General features: G+C 41.9%; 3 protein-coding genes across 3 annotated transcripts in view; all 3 read right to left on the bottom strand.

The window, feature by feature from the left end:
* Positions 1-1,730: 1,730 nt before the first annotated feature.
* LOC129859702 (small ubiquitin-related modifier 3) lies at positions 1,731-4,620 on the bottom strand. Its single transcript, XM_055929786.1, has 4 exons — positions 4,468-4,620; positions 3,439-3,567; positions 3,187-3,258; positions 1,731-2,946 (listed from the first exon to the last, which is right to left on the bottom strand). Exons 1-4 carry the CDS (start codon positions 4,486-4,488, stop codon positions 2,884-2,886), a joined length of 285 nt encoding a protein of 94 aa, XP_055785761.1. The 5' UTR covers positions 4,489-4,620; the 3' UTR covers positions 1,731-2,883.
* A 1,373-nt stretch (positions 4,621-5,993) lies between these two features.
* LOC129859701 (pituitary tumor-transforming gene 1 protein-interacting protein-like) lies at positions 5,994-16,748 on the bottom strand. The gene is made up of 7 exons (XM_055929785.1): positions 16,157-16,748; positions 13,610-13,662; positions 11,533-11,641; positions 11,350-11,452; positions 8,091-8,156; positions 7,577-7,623; positions 5,994-7,437 (listed from the first exon to the last, which is right to left on the bottom strand). Exons 1-7 carry the CDS (start codon positions 16,245-16,247, stop codon positions 7,400-7,402), a joined length of 507 nt encoding a protein of 168 aa, XP_055785760.1. The 5' UTR covers positions 16,248-16,748; the 3' UTR covers positions 5,994-7,399.
* A 74-nt stretch (positions 16,749-16,822) lies between these two features.
* Positions 16,823-20,272, bottom strand: part of LOC129859700 (unconventional myosin-X-like) — a gene marked incomplete in the record, with an annotated part of 36,849 nt that continues 33,399 nt past the window's right edge. The window contains 2 exon segments of the mRNA XM_055929784.1: positions 16,823-19,816; positions 20,038-20,229. Coding sequence (XP_055785759.1) covers positions 19,712-19,816; positions 20,038-20,229 — 297 coding nt within the window.

Genomic DNA, 20,272 nt, shown 5'->3' with positions numbered 1-20,272 from the left:
AGCTGTTCTCATAAAGGATTTTCTAATATTACATTCTGAGAAAATGTAATAAAAATTGTAGAGGGGAATTAGGTACAACTCTCAGGTGCGGACCCGGGAGGTTGGACCAACGTGTGTCTGTGTACATGTGTATTTCTGCCATGCCCAGGCTTCAAATAGCTATTCCGATACAGATCAAGGAGGTGTTCACTCTGTTATACACCTTTTACTGCTCTGTTTTTCCTTTTCTTCAAGAGCAGGTTTGTGCACTTTAGCGGATCAGTGGGCAGGAGGAAGATGTCCTATAGACTAGTCTAGTGTTTCTCCTAGCCATTTATTTTTAAGGCTACAGGATCTGACAGGATCATGATAACTTTCTTCCTTCTTGTATCTCTCTATCCCATCAGGCTATCAATCGACGGTGCTTAATCTGACTGCATCAGCCAATCACACAGAGCGATTTAACATCCTGACAGATGGCTGACCGCAGGCAGAGATGTAATAAAAAGGGAGGGAGATTTTCTCCTCCGTCCTCTCCTCCTTTTGAAAAAGGTCAGATTATCAAGAAGAAACAAATGCAGTTGTATTTAATTATACTCCTTCTCCGCTAGGATGACGTTTACAGAGGAATCCCAAAATACGAGTCCAAAGTGGTCAAAATGAATTTGAATGTATAGGTCCTCCTCTGATAAAACAGCAGCTTATTCAAAGGAGTGTAGTGGATTTCGGCAGAGAAGACTCCAAGGATGTACTTGTGCTTCCTCTATGGGAAGACTTCAAGGACAGAGGTAGATTTCTCCATTCACCTAATTACAAACGGACAGGCCTCAACCACTTATCGGTTTCCAGAGGAAACGACGGGCTTTGGCCCAAATTAGAATCTAATCACCGCGGCCCTTGCCATGATTAAACGCTTGAACAGAAACATGCTAGCACACAAATACAGGCACCCAGGATATAGTCCCCGCTTTACTTCTGCTGAACTGGGACCTGCTGATAGAAAGGGAAGACGGGGATGGCCAGCAGCATACCACCCTGCATACCACTGCTGGCTTGCTTCTGAAGCTAAGCAGGGTTGGTCCTGGTCAGTCCCTGGATGGGAGACCAGATGCTGCTGGAAGTGGTGTTGGAGGGCCAGTATGAGGCACTCTTTCCTCTGGTCTAAAAAATATCCCAATGCCCCAGGGCAGTGATTGGGGACACTGTCCTGTATAGGGTGCCGTCTTTCGGATGGGACGTTAAACGGGTGTCCTGACTCTCTGAGGTCATTCAAGATCCCATGGCACTTATCGTAAGAGTAGGGGTGTTAACCCCGGTGTCCTGGCCAAATTCCCAATCTGGCCCTCAAACCATCATGGTCACCTAATAATCCCCAGTTTACAATTGGTGCATTCATCCCCCTCCTCTCCCCTGTAACTATTCCCCAGGTCGTTGCTGCAAATGAGAACGTGTTCTCAGTCAACTTACCTGGTAAAATAACGGTAAAATAAATAAAAAAAATGGGGAGACAGACAACTGTGTACCAATAGACAATAGCACCCCCTGCTGGTCTTTTTATGCAGCTGAGAAAACATTTCAAAGACAGTACTGTCAAATACTGCTGGATAGGGTCCAACATACACAATTGGTAGTAGATACACGACTATAAACAATACATTGAACATACAATTCATGATTCTCATGTGTAACCGGCAGTCCACTGAATGACCCCGTTATATCACACTTTTAAAGGAGGAGCCGTGACAAGGAGCCTGAGTACCAAACTATATTTATTGTTTACAGTAGTAAAAGACACCAAACAATGTACAAATCAGTAGAGAAACCAAACGAATACCATATGACAAAACATGTGGGTAAAGAACATAACTGCCCCTCCCCTTATGCTCCAAGTAGACATAGCCCCTAACCTCAGATCTAGGATCAGAAAAACGTAACCCCCAAAACATTAACCATTACGGGGATGCAAATTATCGGACCCTGTATCAGTGTTCAAGGATGACTTCTCCCTCCCGCCTTACACCCCCACCCAAACACCGAAAGCAGAGTCGCTGACAGGGCTGCTGTAAGAACTGACCACTGAAAAAAGAAATTACCCCATATGGTATCAGGGAATATTCCCCTTTGACTGCCCTAAAAAACTAGGGGTGCATCTCAACAGCTTCTTTGTGACAAGTGGTCTCCTCGTAAAACGGACACTAAAGAACTGGACAGGTGAACGCTTATTCCATGGTCAGCATCCACCTTAGCCTGAATGTTCAGATCGGTGCCAAATGAAGGAGAGGCAACATAAGACTTGAAATGCACCCTTGGTTTTCTCCCTCGGAAACCCCAGGGCACCCCCCCCCCCCCATGTCAAACCATTGGAAGGGTCCCGAAGCCACCCCCTGGGCACTTCTTGTAGATTTTAGTTGTTGGATAAATACAAAACACTACACAAGTGGCTTAGGTGTAGGGGGTTGTTTCTAGATCAAAACCCATGATTCTTAGTTTAGGAAAGAACCAGAATCTGTCCAAGACAGTTCAAGAGTTCAATGTTGACTAAGACAACAGACATTTGAGGGGAGCCCTCCCCCCACCCCATCCCAAAACACGCCAGACATCTTTTAAAATAAGATCACGGAAACACACAGACGATGGGGAAGCCTCAAAGTAGAATTTGCCCCTTACCACTGATCTAGGATCAGCTCATCGTGCCCTAAACTTAACCTCATCCAATATGGGGTAAACTAATAACTGACCTTAAATCAGTGTCTAGGGGGCAAATTCATCCCAATCCTACACCCCAGGACAAAACTGACAGACATTTTTTTTAAAACAACAAAGGAACACAGAAGCTGAAGAGTGACTGGAGGAGAGGAGCAGTGGGCGTGGTTTGGGTATGTCAATCACTGTAACAGGAGGGGCTTAGCAGAGACCACCTGTCTGCTGTTGGAAAACATCTATGGTGTCTTCATCCTCCATCTCCAGCTAATGAGAGAGAATTAACATGTGTGAGATGGAAGGAGAGGGATCTAGTTAAGAGTGATTCCATGATGGGGAGATGTAGTGGGAAGCAATCAAGTTCATTGAGAGCAGGTGTGCTTTAGTTGAGAGAAGGATAATGGCGCCTGAGATGCTGTGCTTTAGTGATTAAGAACGAGATAAGAGAAGTGAGTAGAGGGTGTTTCTAGAGAATATAGAGAGCCGCCAGTTGTCTGTGCAGTGTACCTGTGAAGGTGTGTCTGTCTCGTTGATTGGCTGTCCGTCAAACCTGAACCTGATCTGCCTTATCGAGAGCCCCTGCAGGAGAAAGAGGACACATAAGAAATACATGGGACAGATATTCCTATAGTATTAAGAATCAGGTCAGCTCTTCAGATAATATTACTATGAGCAATGTTCAGTGTGCCCCCTGCTCCAGTCTTCGCCATTGAGGCGGCAGGTAGGAGGGCAAGGTGTCTGATTGGCGACTGCGCTGACCTGACGTTCGCAGTAGGCCTTCATCAGTTTGCTGAGCGGAGTGTGTCTCTTGATTTTGAACTGAACCACAGAGCCGTCCTGACCGGCTACCTTTAAGTTAATGTGGTCGTTCTCAGTCTTCACGCCCTCCTGAAACACAACCAAACAGCAATTAAAAGATTAACAATGTAGTTATTCAGTCTTCAATACTTCTGTCTTGGAGAGGCAAACAATTGACGTGTACAACCACTGTTAAGACTCCTCACACGTCTCTGGACGGGGAAGCAAGGTAGTGTTCTTGTCTGTAAATTAGGGTTGCCTGCGGGTGGTACTGGGTCTGGGAAATGTGCGGAACTCGAAGGCTGTGACTGAAGCAGCCAGCTACTAGACCCAGGCGTTATCCGTAGCAAAATCCACGTTCAGCTTTTCCTAGTACCTCAAATCGAAAAAAAATATGAATCCTGTATCAATCAGTGGTTAGGGACTACTTCGTACAGACGAGATATGAACAAGTTAGCTATATCTGGTCTTACCGGCGCCTGGCCAACGCCATGCGTGTTTACTGGCCTAGAAGATACAAACAGTGCGTTAACATAATTAGTTAGTTATCCATTTCAATAAGTGGATGCCGACGAATGCATCCAAATCACTCGAATATGTCTTCCAAATCGTGTCACATTTCGTGCCGCTATTCTTGCGGCGTTTAGCTAGCTAGCGGCTAGCGTGGTCTTTTTTCCACAAAGAAAAACCCGCTAACGATATCGGTGTATTCAACTTCGAAATGTAAGTGGTATTTATGGTTCAACAATTCTATTTTCTGGTTGAAATACTTCGCATAACATCTCTAATAGCTTGTATATCTGATCAACTTAGAAATATCGTATCCGGAGGCAGCACTCCATTCATTTAACTACGAAACAAACAGTGCGCCGATTCAGACAAACGTGCAAACCGGGCCATTTTTGATTGCATATTTCAGGCGCTATTTAGCGTTAGACTGTTTTAATCACCTTAAACAGCCATCACATGTTGATAGCCGACTAGCCTTACCTTTGGTTTCTCCTCCGACATTTTGGTGGGTTTTCTTTAAAGGATTTGAGGGTTAAAATTTAATTTTGGTAGTGTTTTCTTTTGCACCTCTTTAAGCTATATGCTCTTCTCCTCCACAAACACGGGAACGCGCTTTGGTCTCTCGTTCCGCAGACACTGATTGGCTTTCGTGGAATCACGTGACATATTCTCTCGGACGCGGATGCGGGGACGTGCAATTCAGCCAAATACTCGCCCACGCGACATTAAGAACCCACCAAAGGCAGGGCTGAGTGTGGCCCTTGCTTAATTTCAAATAAATACACACATTGCACTCAGATCAAATTGTATTTGTCACGTGCTTCGTAAACCACAGGTGTAGACTACCATTAAATTATTATTTACGGGTCCTTTTCCAACAATGCAGAGTTAAAGATACAACCTTTAAATATTGACACAAGGGATACACAGTGAATAACAATAATGAATAAACATAAAAAAATCGAACGTTATTTGTCACATGCACCGAATACTACTATTATTTTTGAATACAACAAGTGTAGACCTTATCGTGAAATGCGTACTTACAAGCCCTTAACCAACAGTGCAGACCAAGAAGAGTTTAAAAAAGATTTACCAAATAAACTAAAGTAAAAAAGAATAAAAAGTAACACATTCAAATAATAACGAGGCTATATACAGGGGAACCGGACCGAGTCAATGTGCGGGGGTACAGGTTAGTCGAGGTAGGTAGGAGTGAAGTGACTATGCATAGATAATAAACAGCGAGTAGCAGCGCAGCAGTGTACAAAACAAATGGGGGGGTCAATGTAAATAGTACGGTTGCCATTTGATTAATTGTTCAGCAGTCTTATGGCTTGGGGGTAGAGCCTTTTGGTCCTAGACTTGGCACTCCGGTACCGCTTCATGTGCGGTAGCAGAGAAAACAGTCTATGACTTGGGTGACTGGAGCCTCTGACAATTTATTAACATGGCTATGTACAGGGAGTACCAGAATAATGTTGTAAAATACAAATGATATCAAGCCAAATCTTCCATCTTCATCATAATGGATAGAGAAATGGGGTGTATTCATTACAGAATCCGTTTAATAACCAAATGGAAGGAAACTGAGAGTAGAGGGGTGATAGGCAACGAGACTGGAGATCCACTACCAGAAACATGGCTTTGATGACCAATCGGGGGCGCTCCAACTCAACATGTAATTTCTCTCTTAAGGAAGAAAGGGAAGGATTGGAATGGGTAGGGATCGAGGCCTGTGTTACAATTCCAGAAAGATTCTCTCTCTCTCTCTCTGTGGCTCTGCTCATAGAAAATGCTTGAATAAAGAGTATACGTATCCTTGATAAAAATAGTATATTAAGAATTGAGGATTGAGTCAGAACTGCAGGAATTCCTGTTTATTTTTTTTATCTCTACTATTATTGAGGTTACGATCACGGGTCTGATATGGTTGTTGTGGGTTTTTCAATATGAGGTAGAGGTTATAGTAGGAGCTAGGAGTTGAAAAGATCCAAAGAGACAAGTCTTACATAGTGGAAAGTTTAATTTGAGTAAAAATAGATTTGCTCAATCAACAGACAAAGGGTAGTTTATTACACAATTTGACATCAATAAAAAAAATATTAATTTGGCCTGACAAGATTCTAACTAAAGTAGCTGGTGTCTGTAATGAGAAAGCTGTCACAGGTAGAAATATATTCCTTAGATCTGACATTCTTTATGACTCATTTTACAAGGTGTGTACATTCTATATGTTAGGGTACATTTCTATCTGCAATTTTGAGTATTCAACTCTTCTGAATACCCTCCTATTTAAAGCTGCAATATGTAACTTTTTGGGCGACCAGACCAAATTCACATAGAAATGTGAGTTATAGATCTGTCACCCTCTTTGAAAGCAAGTCTAAGAAGCGGCAGACCTGTTGTATGTGCATTATTTCTATGCTTAGCATATGGAAAACATATTCCACAGCTGTTTAGATGGTACAATGATTCTCAAAACTATACTTGCTTGTTTTGTCACAAACTGAAATTAGATGAACTATTAGAATTTTAGCAAGCAGGAAATGGCAGAGGGATTTCTGCATAGTGCATCATTAAGTACAATTCTGGTTTAAATTAGAATAACAATACATCTAAACAAGTTTATTGTTTGATGGATTACTGGACACATTTCCGATAGATCACCATAAGATAAATATTCATAGAAAAGGTCAACATAGAACAGGTCAACTTTTCTAGAGTGCATCTTCTCAATCAAGTAGAGCATAGGCAAGATCTCCTATAACCAAGTAGTAACCCTCAAATACCATCATGGGTTTATAATACAGTAGTAGTCACAGAAGGAAGATTGGTATAAATAAGGTACGTTTCTAAGGCTACTGCACCTTTCCACTGCTCTCACATAGGCTGCACTGCAAGACATGTTCTGCACTGCACCACTCACCAAGCAGCGTAGAACTTGTTCTAGCTAAGCATTCATTGAATACTTTGTTCATGTTACATGGGCAGATAATGTTGTATAACAGGTTGTCCCAGAACTTTGATCTAAGGTCAGTTTCATGTATTCTCCTCAAACGGTTAAAGAGATTGAACGGGATCTTAAGCACTTACAAATTTGTAACATATTGTACGAATTGGAATTCGTAACATCATACGAATTGCAGGAAATTATTATTCTATATATTTTTTGCAGGACGTAACATATACGAAATAAGTGATGTTGTACACAATTGTGCACAATATTTGGCGACCCGTTTTGGCTTGTGAGATCTACATTCAAAACTACTTTCTGAAATTATACAAAACCTTTAAAACACCTCTAAGACTTTTTATGATTAATGGTTTAGGGGAGGGTAAGCTGAGCATAGAACAGTCGATAAGGTTAAGAGAAGGCAGGCAGTTGATAGTACAGTGTTCAAATATCAGCTCAAGAGAATTTGGAGTACGGGTTGGACCCACTGAGACCTGGAAAGTGGGGGGGGGGGGGGGGGGGGGGGAAAAAGGAGTTAGAGATCATCTTCCATAACAAATTCCATCAGAGTAGTGACAGTGTTTTTCCACAGACAGGAGTGGTGTGTTTGTGTGAGTGTATCTCAAGTCATACCATATTTCGTTCTGATTTCTTCATGCCTCATCTTCATCTCTGCCTTTCTATTAACACAAAGACAACCAGCTGGTTAGACGCACACATCGTTTTTCTTAGAGGACTGCACAACCTTTCAGACCAGCCAGGTAGGTAAGAAGTCATAAATAGAGCACAAACCGGTTTGGGCGGTTAGCTTTGGTTGTGACGTATGTAAAGATTTGTTCCAGTAATTATTTTGTGTCACCCCGGCTGTAACTGATATGAAACTAACAAAATAAACTTGGGGGCTTGTTCTGATCGCAGTCACATTTTCAGAGACACACTAAGGTCAAATACAGCACACACAGGGCTTGACTGGGTAACATTTACCATATCTCCCTGTGGAATTTGTAGTAGGCCAGCTGAACACACACACACACACATACAGCCATGTAAATACTGATACTTAGAATAACAAAACACATTCTTTAGTTGCAAATTGCTTCACATACATAGAGAAATACACAGATGTTCGTGTGCCATTATGTCTTACCTCTCTTCCTGCTTTCCCTTCATCTTATTTGTCCGTCTCTCCATCTTGGCATCGAACCTCGTAGACCTGACACACACACACACACACACACACACACACACACACACACACACACACACACACACACGTTGGGGCGGATAAGTACTTATACATGTACCTCGAGGTCAGTCCATGGGGTAGATCAGTGCGTGTGAGTGAATAATTACACACTACTTTACCATGACAAAGCAAACACACACACTACACAGTTGAGGCCAAATCTATTGGCACCCTTGCACTAAATTATTCCCCATTTCTTTAAAAATAAATAGAAAATGAAAAAAAAACATTGATGTTGGATTTTCGACATTGCAGTACCAATTTTATTGTTGTAAACCTGGGTTGAGAATTTTGATTAAGAAAATAAAGACAAATGGCAGGTCCTAAATTGGCACCCTGTATCTAGTACTTGGTTGGACAGCCTTTGGCCAAGATAACTGCAGACAGACGCTTCTTGAAGCCACCAATGAGCTTGCTGCAACTTTCTACTGGCATTTGGCCCACTTTTGAGCAGCAAATTGTTTTAATACTTAAATGTTTGAGGGCTTCCCTCCAACTACTGATCTCGCCATTGGTTTTGGATGTGATTCAGTTCCGGACTCTTGTCTGACATGTGGGAGATTTGATAATGCTGTGGGGTTGCTCTGCTGCCTCTGGTCTCGGGGGCCTTGAACGTGTGCAAGGCATCATGAAATCAGCAGATTATCAGGTGTTTTGTTCAACCCAGTGTCCAAAAACTGTGTCTCCATTGAATGTTGTGGGTCTTCCAGCAGGACAACGACCCCAAAGATGAAAAAACACCCAGGAATGGTTCAAGAAGGGATGCTGGAATGTTCAGGAGTGGCCAGCCAAGAGTCCAGATTTGAATCACATCCAAAACCTATGGAGAGATCTGAAAACATCAGTTAAGGGGGGCACCCCTCAAACATGGAAGAATTAGAGTAGTTTGCTGCTGAAAAGTGGGTTAAATCATTGCTTGCTACAAGATGTGTTTGTCTGCAGTTACCTTGGCCAAAGGCTGTGCAACAGAGTATTAGCTCCGGAGTGCCACTAATTTAGTCCATGCCATTTGTCTTTATTTTCAACAACAAAAAAAAACTGTCAACTTAAGTTTACAAAAATACAATTGGATCTGCAATGTTGAAAATCCAATAAGGTGTGAAGACCAGAAGTTTTTATTTTTTACTTATTTTAGAAGGGGACTCACACACATACATGTACACACGTCATGTTTTAGTTGTATTGTTTATTATTTTGTTGAACTATTGTTTGTATATCGTTTTATTTTAAATTTGTGTTACTGTTTTTGTCTATCACTGTTTCGTTACGTGTCATGTTTTGTGTTTTTTTGTGGACCTCAGGAAGAAACGCTGCTGCTTTGGCAAAAGTTAATGGGGATCTGAATAAACAAATAAGAAATAGCGACTTATTTAAGAAAAGTGCATGGGTGCCAATATGTTTGGCCGAAACTGTATATAAATACACTCACGCATTCAACGAAAATGAAAAATAAATAATAATATACAGTTGAAGTCAGAAGTTTACATACACTTAGGTTGGAGAAAATAAAACTTGCTTTTAACCACTGCACAAATGTCTTGTTAACAAACTATGGTTTTGGCAAGTCGGTTAGGACATCTACTTTGTGCATGACACAAGTACTTTTTCCAACAATTGTTTACAGATTATTTCACTTATAATTCACTGTATCACAATTCCAGTGGGTCAGAAGTTTACATACACTAAGTTGACTGTGCCTTAAACAACTTGAAAAAGTCCAGAAAATGATGTGATGGCTTAGAAGCTTCTGATAGGCTAATTGACATCATTTAAGTCAATTGGAGGTGTACCTGTGGATGTATTTCAAGGCCTACACCTTCAAATTCAGTGCCTCCTTGCATAACATGAAGGGAAAATCAAAAGAAACCAGACCCCAAAAAATGTAGACCTCCACAAGTCTGGTTCATCCTTGGGAGCAATTTCCAAATGCCTGACGGTACCACGTTCATCTGTACAAACAATAGTGCGCAAGTATAAACACCATGGGACCGTGCAGTCATCATACCGCTCAGGAAGGAGACACGTTCTGTCTCCTAGAGATGAACGTACTTTGGTGCGAAAAGTGCAAATCAATCCCAGAACAACAGCAAAGGACTTGTGAAGATGCTGGAGGAAACAGGTACAAAAGTATCTATATCCACAGTAAAACGAGTCCTATTTCAACATAACCTGAAAGGCCATTCAGCAAGGAAGAAGCCACTGCTCCAAAACCGCCATAAAAAAGCCAGACAACGGTTTGCAACTGTACATGGGGACAAAGATTGTACTTTTTGGAGAAATGTCCTCTGGTCTGATGAAAAAAAAAATAGAACTGTTTGTCCATAATGACCATCGTTATGTTTGGAGGAAAAAGGGGGAGGCTTGCAAGCCAAGGAACACCATCCCAAATGTGAAGCACAGGGGGGGCAGCATCATATTGTGGCGGTGCTTTGCTGCAGGAGGGACTGGTGCACTTCAAAAAATAGATGGCAACATGAGGAAGGCAAATTATGGGGATATATTGAAGCAACATCTCAAGACATCAGTCAGGAAGTGAAAGCTTGGTCAGAGATGGGTCTTCCAAATGGACAATGACCCCAGGCATACTTCCAAAGTTGTGGCAAAATGGCTTAAGGACAACAAAGTCAAGGTATTGGAGTGGCCATCAAAGCCCTGACCTCAACCCCGTAGAAAATGTGTGGACAGAACTGAAAAAGCACGTGTGAACAAGGCCTACAAACCTGACTCAATTACACCAGCTCTGTCAGCAGGAATGGGCCACAATTCACCCAACTTATTGTGGGAAGCTTGTGGAAGGCTACCCGAAATGTTTGACTCAAGTTAAACAATTGAAAGGCAATGCTACCAAATACCAATTGAGTGTATGTAAACTTCTGACCCACTGGGAATGTGCTGAAACAAAATAAAATAATTAATAATTCTCTACTATTTTTCTGACACTTCACATTCTTAAAATAAAGTGGTGATCCTAACTGACCTAAGACAGGGAATTATTAGTAGGATTAAATGTCAGGAATAGTGAAAAACTGAGTTTAAATGTATTTGGCTAAGGTGTATGTAAACTTCCGACTTCAACTGTATATCATCCCAAACCGAGATGTGTTTAGGAAACATAGACCACACAAATCAACAATGTGTGAGTGTGTTATGAGCACTATACCCGATGTGTTCACACTTGCAGCAGCAGAAGAGGCAGACCAGGAAGGCGATGATAATGACTCCACCCACCACTGCCATGGCGATGATCAAGGACTGGAAATTTACTGACACACACACACACACACACACACACACAACATTAGTTCCTACTCCAGCAGAGGTGTGCGTGTGTTTGTTTTCTTACCCCAGCAGCGTCCCCAGCGTGCATCGTTGAGGGGGCAGAGGGCGTGCGGGGGGAGGATGGTGTTGACTGGGTACGTGATACACATCTTAGTCTTCTGACACCACAGGCACTGTGAGAGACACACATGTCAACATAACGCAAATAAAGTTGAAGTCGGAAGTTTACATACACCTTAGCCAAATACATTTAAACTCAGTTTTTAACAATTCCTGACATTTAATCCTAGTAATAATTCCCTGTCTTAGGTCAGTTAGGATCACCACTTTTATTTTGAGAATGTGAAGTGTCAGAATAATAGTAGAGAATGATTAATTTCAGCTTTTATTTCTTTATTTTCTTTCACATTCCCAGTGGGTCAGAAGTTTACATACACTCAATTAGTATTTGGTAGCATTGCCTTTAAATAGATTAACTTGGGTCAAATGTTTTGGGTAGCCTTCCACAAGCTTCCCACAATAAGTTGGGTGAATTTTGGCCCATTCCTCCTGACAGAGCTGGTGTAACTCAGGTTTGTAGGCCTCCTTGCTCGCACACGCTTTTTCAGTTGTGCCCACAAATGTTCTATAGGATTGAGGTCAGGGCTTTGTGATGGTCACTCCAATACCTTGACTTTGTTGTCCTTAAGCCATTTTGCCACAACTTTGAAAGTATGCTTGGGGTCATTGTCCATTTGGAAGACCCATTTGCGACCAAGCTTTCACTTCCTGACTGATGTCTTGAGATGTTGCTTCAATATATCCACATCATTTTCCTTCCTCATGATGCCATCTATTTTGTGAAGTGCACCAGTCCCTCCTGCAGCAAAGCACCCCCACAACATGATGTTGCCACCCCCGTGCTTCATGGTTGGGATGGTGTTCTTTGGCTTGCAAGCCTCCCCTTTTTTCCTCCAAACATAACAATGGTCATTATAGCCAAACAGTTCTATTTTTGTTTCATCAGACCAGAGGACATTTCTCAGAAAAGTACGATCTTTGTTCCCATGTGCAGTTGCAAACCGCAGTCTGGCTTTTTTATGGCGGTTTTGGAGCAGTGGCTTCTTCCTTGCTGAATGGCCTTTCAGGTTATGTCGAAATAGGACTCGTTTTTTTCTGTGGATATAGATACTTTTGTACCTGTTTCCTCCAGCATCGTCACAAGGTCCTTTGCTGTTGTTCTGGGATTGATTTGCACTTTTCGCACCAAAGTACGTTCATCTCTAGGAGACAGAACACGTCTCCTTCCTGAGTGGTATGACGGCTGCGTGGTCCCATGGTGTTTATACTTGCGCACTATTGTTTGTACAGATGAACGTGGTACCCTCAGGCGTTTGGAAATTGCTCATAAGGATGAACCTGACTTGTGGAGGTCTACAATTTTTTTTCCTGAGGTCTTGGCTGACTTCTTTTGATTTTCCCATGATGTCAAATAGAGGCACTGAGTTTGAAGGTAGGCCCTGAAATACATCCACAGGTACACCTTCAATTCACTCAAATTATGTCAATTATCCTATCAGAAGATTCTAAAGCCAAAACATAATTTTCTGGAATTTTCCAAGCTGTTTAAAGGCACAGTCAATTTAGTGTATGTAAACTTCTGATTCACTGGAATTGTGATATAGTGAATTATAAGTGAAATAATCTGTCTGAACAATTGTTGGAAAAATTACTTGTGTCATGCACAAAGTAGATGTCCTAACAGATTTGCCAAAACTATAGTCTGTTAACAAGAAATTTGTGGAGTGGTTGAAAAACAAGTTTTAATGACTCCAACCTAAGTCAATATAAACTTCCGACTTCAACTGTATATGTGAACTATGAATGGGTAGGGGTTTCAGGATTGGCAGGTATAGAGTTCACAATGCCAAGGATGGAGGGATGCAGAGAGAGAAATAAGGGCAGAGAGAGAGAGGTGCGTGTTAAGTTTGTCCCCCGGCCTGTCTGACAGGTGTGGAGAGTGGAGCTGATATGCTGATTCATGTGCACCAGAACACATTTGTGACCCTGTTAGACCCATGAGCAGGAGTTATAGTGAGGGAATCAGGACCAGGAAACCCAAAGTGTGCCTCACTCGCGTGCTAGACTAATCCCAGACTCACCGTCACAATCGTTAGACATTCCTCACAGCTTGTTCCATTCTTAGTCTCACACACTGAGAGGGAGGGAGAGAAAACAAGTTGATTGAGGGGAGAAAAAAAACCTTTAGATCAGTAGTTCATAACATACTAAATAGAGGTCGGCCGATGAATTAGGGCCGATTTCAAGTTTTCATAACAATCGGAAATCGGTAATTTTGGACTGCGATTTTGCCGGGTTTTTATTTTTAAATTTTACACCTTTATTTAACTAGGCAAGTCAGTTAAGAACACATTCTTATTTTCAATGACGGCCTAGGAACGGTGGGTTAACTGCCTTGTTCAGGGGCAGAACGACAGATTTTTACCTTGTCAGCTCAGGGATTCAATCTTGCAACCTTACGGTTAACTAGTCCAAAGCTCTAACCACCTGTCTCACGAGGAGCCCGCCTGTTACGCGAATGCAGTAAGAAGCCAAGGTACGTTGCTAGCTAGCATTAAACGTATCTTATAAAAAACAATCAATCAATCAATCATAATCACTAGTTATAACTACACATGGCTGATGATATTACTAGTTTATCTAGCGTGTCCTGCATTGCATATAATCGATGCAGTGCGCATTCGCGAAAAAGGACTGTCGTTGCTCCAACGTGTACCTAATCATAAACATCATTGCCTTTAATCAAATCAATACACAGAAGTATATATTTTTAAACCTGCATATTTAGCTAAAAGAAATCCAGGTTAGCAGGCAATATTAACCAGGTGAAATTGTGTCACTTCTCTTGCGTTCATTGAACGCAGAGTAAGGGTATATGCAACAGTTTGGGCCGCCTGGCTCATTGCGAACTAATTTGCCACAATTTTACGTAATTATGACATAACTTTGAAGGTTGTGCAATGTAACAGGAATATTTAGACTTATGGATGCAACCCGTTAGATAAAATACGGAACGGTTCCGTATTTCACTGAAAGAATAAATGTTTTGTTTTCGAGATGATAGTTTCCGGATTCGACCATATTAATGACCTAAGGCTCGTATTTCTGTGTGTTATTATGTTATAATTAAGTCTATTATTTGATAGAGCAGTCTGACTGAGCGATGGTGGGCACCAGCAGGCTCGTAAGCATTCATTCAAGCAGCACTTTCGTGCGTTTTGCCAGCAGCTCTGCTGTTTATGAATTCAAGCCTATCAACTCACGAGATTAGACTGGTGTAACCGATGTGAAATGGCTAGCTAGTTAGCGGGGTGCGCGCTAATAGCGTTTCAAACATCACTCGCTCTGAGACTTGGAGTAGTTATTCCCCTTGCTCTGCATGGGTAACGCTGCTTCGAGGGTGGCTGTTGTCGATGTGTTCCTGGTTCGAGCCCAGGTAGCGGCGAGGAGAGGGATGGAAGCTATACTGTTACACTGGCAATACTAAAGTGCCTATAAGAACATCCAATAGTCAAAGGTATATGAAATACAAATCGTATAGAGAGAAATAGTTCTATAATTCCTATAATAACTACAACCTAAAACTTCTTACCTGGGAAAATTGAAGACTCATGTTAAAAAGAACCCCCAACTTTCATATGTTCTCATGTTCTGAGCAAGGAACTTAAACGTTAGCTTTCTTACATGGCACATATTGCACTTTTACTTTCTTCTCCAACACTTTGTTTTTGCATTATTTATACCAAATTGAACATGTTTCATTATTTATTTGAGGCTAAATTGATTTTATTGATGTATTATATTAAGTTAAAATAAGTGTTCATTCAGTATTGTTGTAATTGTCTTTAATAGAAATAAATAAATAAAAATCAGCCGATTAATCAGTATCGGCTTTTTTTGGTCCTCCAATAATCGGTATTGGCGCTGAAAAATCATAATCGGTCGACCTCTAATACTAAATAACTGCAGTTCGAGGCAGTAATAAAGCCTTCTCACTGGCAGCAAGACCTAGCCTACTGAAGATATTTCCATTTGTTGTTTGACTGTATGATTCCACAGAATTGTTTGTGTACATTCTGTTAGTTCTATGGCTCCAGGTAAGAAGGGGATGCCTGGTAGTCTGGTTTCTATGGGGCTAAAAGGCTAAAGGATTCTTCCAAGACATGGAACAGGTGTCTCTTTGGACACTTTAATTGGTTTCACCCAAACACTTAACAGTTAAATGGGCCAGCCAGTCACGATTATAGCTAACGAAATGTGTCTGAGAAGGAACTGAAAAAACTCCAACGTTTCTGCTAAAAGGTTTCAGTTACACAATCATTTAGCAGAAAGCAAGAGCAAGAGAAAGTATAAATTACACCATTATAAAGGAACTGAAAACAAGCATTAAGTCATTTTCTGTTTTACCTAAAGGCAAAGTCACTGTGAAATAGGCTACAACGTGAAATCGGGGACATTCTGGTTTGAGAACTCCACTACCAGCTGTATTTTCGGTGATTAACGTCATAGACTAACTAGAGCCAACATAATTAACTATAATATAATGTTGTCATGTAGATCAAAATAATCTATAAGCGACAATAAATCAATGGTTAAGAAAAACAACAAAAGAAGTGTCACTAACTCACCTATCCTTGGTGCGGCAGTTTGCGCGAACGCAGCGACCAAACCGAAGAGTAGCAGAACAGCTGGTAGACCTAATAAACTCCTCAAATCCATCTTTTATTGAAACGTTTAAATCTGACAGTAAAATATCCCGTCGTGTATGGCGCTACTCTTGAGTTGAAAAAGTTGTCTTATTTAAGTAACAACACCGAGAGAGGCAATCCGTTTAAAGAAAATAAACCCTTGAAGTGATGTTGAGATAAGGCAAAAAGGTCTGTCCTCCTTTCTCCCCGCGCGCGCCCAACCAATGACATGTGGAATTAGGGTGACCACATGTTCCAGAATACGGGACAGTCCCAAATGTTGGCCATTTGTCTGCTGTCCCGTATTTTATCAACAAATTAAAACACCACTAATTTACCCCAAAAGTTAGATTTGTTGCATATTTCAGTCAGACTTCCTTTTCATTTGATGATAATTGACATTTCGAACTGTCTGCCAGAAACATGTATTCATGTAGGCTGCACTGCCCCGCAAAAACATTCCGTTGTCCCGCATTTGTGTATTTTAAATATGGACCATTATGTGGTCATCCTAGCTGAAAAAGAACAATCATGTCAGCTGTGTGCGCGTGCGTAAGTGTGTGGCTGCGTGCGTGCGTGCGTAAGTGTATAGAAGAGAAGACTGGACAATTTCCGATAATTTATTAAAGCATAAGTTTGTAAAGCCAGTTACAAAAAAAAGAACAACAACAATTTTCTCTCTCTTTTTTCTCTCAAAACAATCACAATGTTTCAATATATAATGATAATAATTAATATGAACCATGACAGGTTACAGTCAGGCCCTACTCTGGCCGCCTGCGGCTGGAAAAGGACCCCGGTATAGAGGTTGCTCATAGACACAGATCTAGGATCAACTTACCCTTACCATTTGGGTGTGAAACGCAAAACTGAGCTTAGATCACAGGAGGTTGGTGGCACCTTAAGTGGGGAGGATGGGCTTCTGGTAATGGAGCAAAATTAATGGAATGGTATCAGATACATCAAACTCATGGTTTCCATGTGTTTGATGCCATTCCTTTTGCTCAGTTCCAGCCAATATGATGAGCCTTCTTCCCTTCAGCAACTTCCAGTGCCTTAGATCAGTGTACTAGCAGTGTGAGAGGCAGGGCCATTGAAAGAGAATACCTAGATAGGACACAGTTGCCGAATTTCACTGGATTTGACGATAATTGACATTCCGACCTGTCTGCCAAAAACATGTATTCATATAGGCTACACTGGCCCGCATAAACTGGATTTTTCAGTCATTCCAAATGGTCCACTGGGACACAGGATGGAATGTTGTTCTGAATTGGAATGTCTTTTCCAGTAATTCTGATTCTATAGACTGGTCCTCCAGGGGGCTTAGGCCCACAAGCAGTGACGACACACAGTCAGAAACAAACAAACAAAATCCCCATGTTCTCAGAATTCTGAATTCCTATTTCCTAGAAGCATACCTCCTCAATGTGTGATCTTCTCTTCTTTCACAGAATTCCATACTGTAACCATATCCCCTCCCTCCCTCTGCAATAATTATAACAAATAAATACCCCATCCTCCCCTCTCCCTCCCTTCCTCCATTCCCAAACTCTTCCCCATTTAAAATCACAACACCATTCTCTTATAAAGGTTATCCAGATAGATAATACTCTTATTTCTCAACACACTTTCTTTCTTTTTTTCATTTGGTTCCCTTCTTCCCTCGGTGTGGTAGTTAGTTAGTCACTTGCATTATGACACAGATACACACGCTCACGGTAGCGTTCCAAACACAGCACTGCAGGAGGGGAGACACTGGGAACGTACAGTACACTAGTCACATGACTTAAAACAGGTTCTATTCACACATGAACTGGAGAACAGTCACATAGCATAGAAACAGAATGGGTAGAGAAGACAAGATTGTAGATTCCTCATGTTTAAAAAAAAAAGTACCCACCGATATGGAAACGTGAGCCAGAAGGTTGATACGAAGGCTACATTTCACTAGAGCACAGAGAAACGCATGTAGGCAACCATCCCAAACCGCCCTACCAATATGGCCGCTGCGACTGAACTCTACCCATTCTACATCAAGAAGTGAAACCCCTCTATATATCTGTGATTTAGTCAGATGGCACTGCTAGTGAATAAGGGTGCGTTGGCATATTAGACATACAGCAGTGAATATCTCTGATCATTCGCATTTAGTTTACACATACAATAAATGTATCAAATGGCATTTATAATGGTATTTATATACATACAGTACAGTGACCACCAAAATCTATGTAGGGTTCCTATGGGTGCGATATACAAAAACGATAAGTGTTTGATTAGTGTATGTGTGTACGTGTAGGTTGGACATGAATATGTAATATATGTGATGTTTATAGTATGTAGACATATTATAGGAGAATGCTCTCTCAATCTCCCTTGGTTGATCTTGTAGTCAACATTTTTCATTCTCCTCCCATGGAGCCTCCCCCCAGACCGAGACAGACAGCTACCCCTTGAAAGAGCCTCTGAGTCAGGATGATCCCGGGGAGAAGGCCCTGGATGGGCCTCCAGCCCTGGTTCTCTGAGGGGGTTTGTATGAGGCCACTTCCTTTGACCATATGTGATGTCACATCCTTTGACACAGGAAGTAAGTACTGTGCAGTCTGATGAAGAAGGGACCTGATTTTCTGATTTGACCCCGAGATGAAAACACAAAACACAGTGAGTCCTTTATCTCAGTCACCATGGTAACAGCAGATGAACGAGAGATTGAGTGAGAGAAAGAGAGAGGAAAGGAAGCAAGCAAGCAACAGAGAATAAATTAACACTTAACTGTAAAGAGAGTGAAGCAGGCAAAATAGGGGACACACAGACAGAGAAAGAGAGAGTTATATCAAATGGGGGAGAGAGGGTAAGAGACAGAGGAAGGAAGATATAAATAGTAACAGGCTTCATTTGATCTCTCCTAGCTGGCAGTGTGTTGGGACTGCGACTGGGGGTGTGTTATTGGGGTTGAGAAGGGGGCGACAGGGCTTTGCGGGTGGTATGGCTTGACTGGGCTATTGTGCTTGTCGTTGGTATGGGTTTGGTCCAGAGAGAACAGAGAGAGGGATGACAGAGGAGAGAGAGAGTAATAAGTAATAATAAGATAAGATTTAGATTAAGTAAGGTTGAGTTAGAATGTGCTTGCTGGACCTGCTGTCTGTAAGACAGTGACATGCAGGGTAACTGGGGGTTGGGAGGTGCTGGAGTTGTCCTCCCCAAAATGGGTAATTTTCCATGCTCATTGTTAACAAACAGATATTTAACCCAATCCACCCAATTCCCAAGTCTAGAATAGTTAGCTGCAGTGTCCATCCCCTTTTCGTTTTGTGAAATCGGATGCCATTTTAGATCCCTGACTGTCCGCTGTTTTGTGGTACCCCTCTCCAAGACCAGCTGACTCCACCAAAAAAACAATTGACCGACCAATCCGTGGATTGTTTCCACTTCCTGCCTCTCTCTGATAGGCCTGTACTGTTGAATAGAGGGCTCTGACTGGCTGCTGGTTGATCACCTGACAAAGGTGCTGGCGACGCTGGAGACAGACATGATGCTGCAGCGTTTCTTCACCATCATGTTGATGTAGGCTTTCATGATCTTAGCAATCTCCATCACCTGCAGAGAGAGAGAGAGAGAGAAAGAGAAAGAGAAAGAGAAAGAGAGAGAGAGAGAGAGAGAGAGAGAGAGAGAGAGAGAACACATCAGTGTCTTTGTGCAGTATATTCGGGATTCACTCTTCCATTGTGTGAGGTTGTTTTTGTTGTGACTGATGCATGCATGTGTGTGTATGTGTGTTAAGTGTGTGTGTGTGTTTTAGAATATGTGTGTGTGTTTACCAATGGAGTGTGGAAGAACAAGTCGTTGCCGTCGACAGTGATCTGGTAGGTGCAGGGTTGTGGAGCTCCAAAGAAGGTGATCTGCTCATACTGGAACGTCTGGAGAGGTTTGGGTTCCCCTCTCTTATACACAGACAGGTTGTCAGCACTCACACCCAGCCACAGGTCATGGGGGAAACCTCCTTCCTTACACTGCAGGGGAGAGAGAGGGAGGAGAAGCGGAGAGAGGAGGAGA

Source organism: Salvelinus fontinalis, chromosome 7 (assembly GCF_029448725.1).
Source record: "Salvelinus fontinalis isolate EN_2023a chromosome 7, ASM2944872v1, whole genome shotgun sequence".
Taxonomy (NCBI): domain Eukaryota; kingdom Metazoa; phylum Chordata; class Actinopteri; order Salmoniformes; family Salmonidae; genus Salvelinus; species Salvelinus fontinalis.
The sequence above is the reverse complement of the archived record's forward strand: the minus strand, read 5'-3'. Positions and strand labels throughout refer to the sequence as shown.

Coding starts and splice junctions, on each gene's coding strand:
- LOC129859702 (XM_055929786.1), bottom strand. CDS start 4,488: ATGTCGGAGGAGAAACCAAAG. Junction 3,568..4,467: donor TGTCGGAGGAGAAACCAAAG/GTAAGGCTAGTC, acceptor GTTGTGTTTCAG/GAGGGCGTGAAGACTGAGAA. Junction 3,259..3,438: donor AGGCCTACTGCGAACGTCAG/GTCAGCGCAGTC, acceptor TTTCTCCTGCAG/GGGCTCTCGATAAGGCAGAT.
- LOC129859701 (XM_055929785.1), bottom strand. CDS start 16,247: ATGGATTTGAGGAGTTTATTAGGTCTACCAGCTGTTCTGCTACTCTTC. Junction 8,157..11,349: donor TGCAAGTGTGAACACATCGG/GTATAGTGCTCA, acceptor TGTGTGTGTCAG/GTCTACGAGGTTCGATGCCA. Junction 7,438..7,576: donor AGAAATCAGAACGAAATATG/GTATGACTTGAG, acceptor CCCACTTTCCAG/GTCTCAGTGGGTCCAACCCG.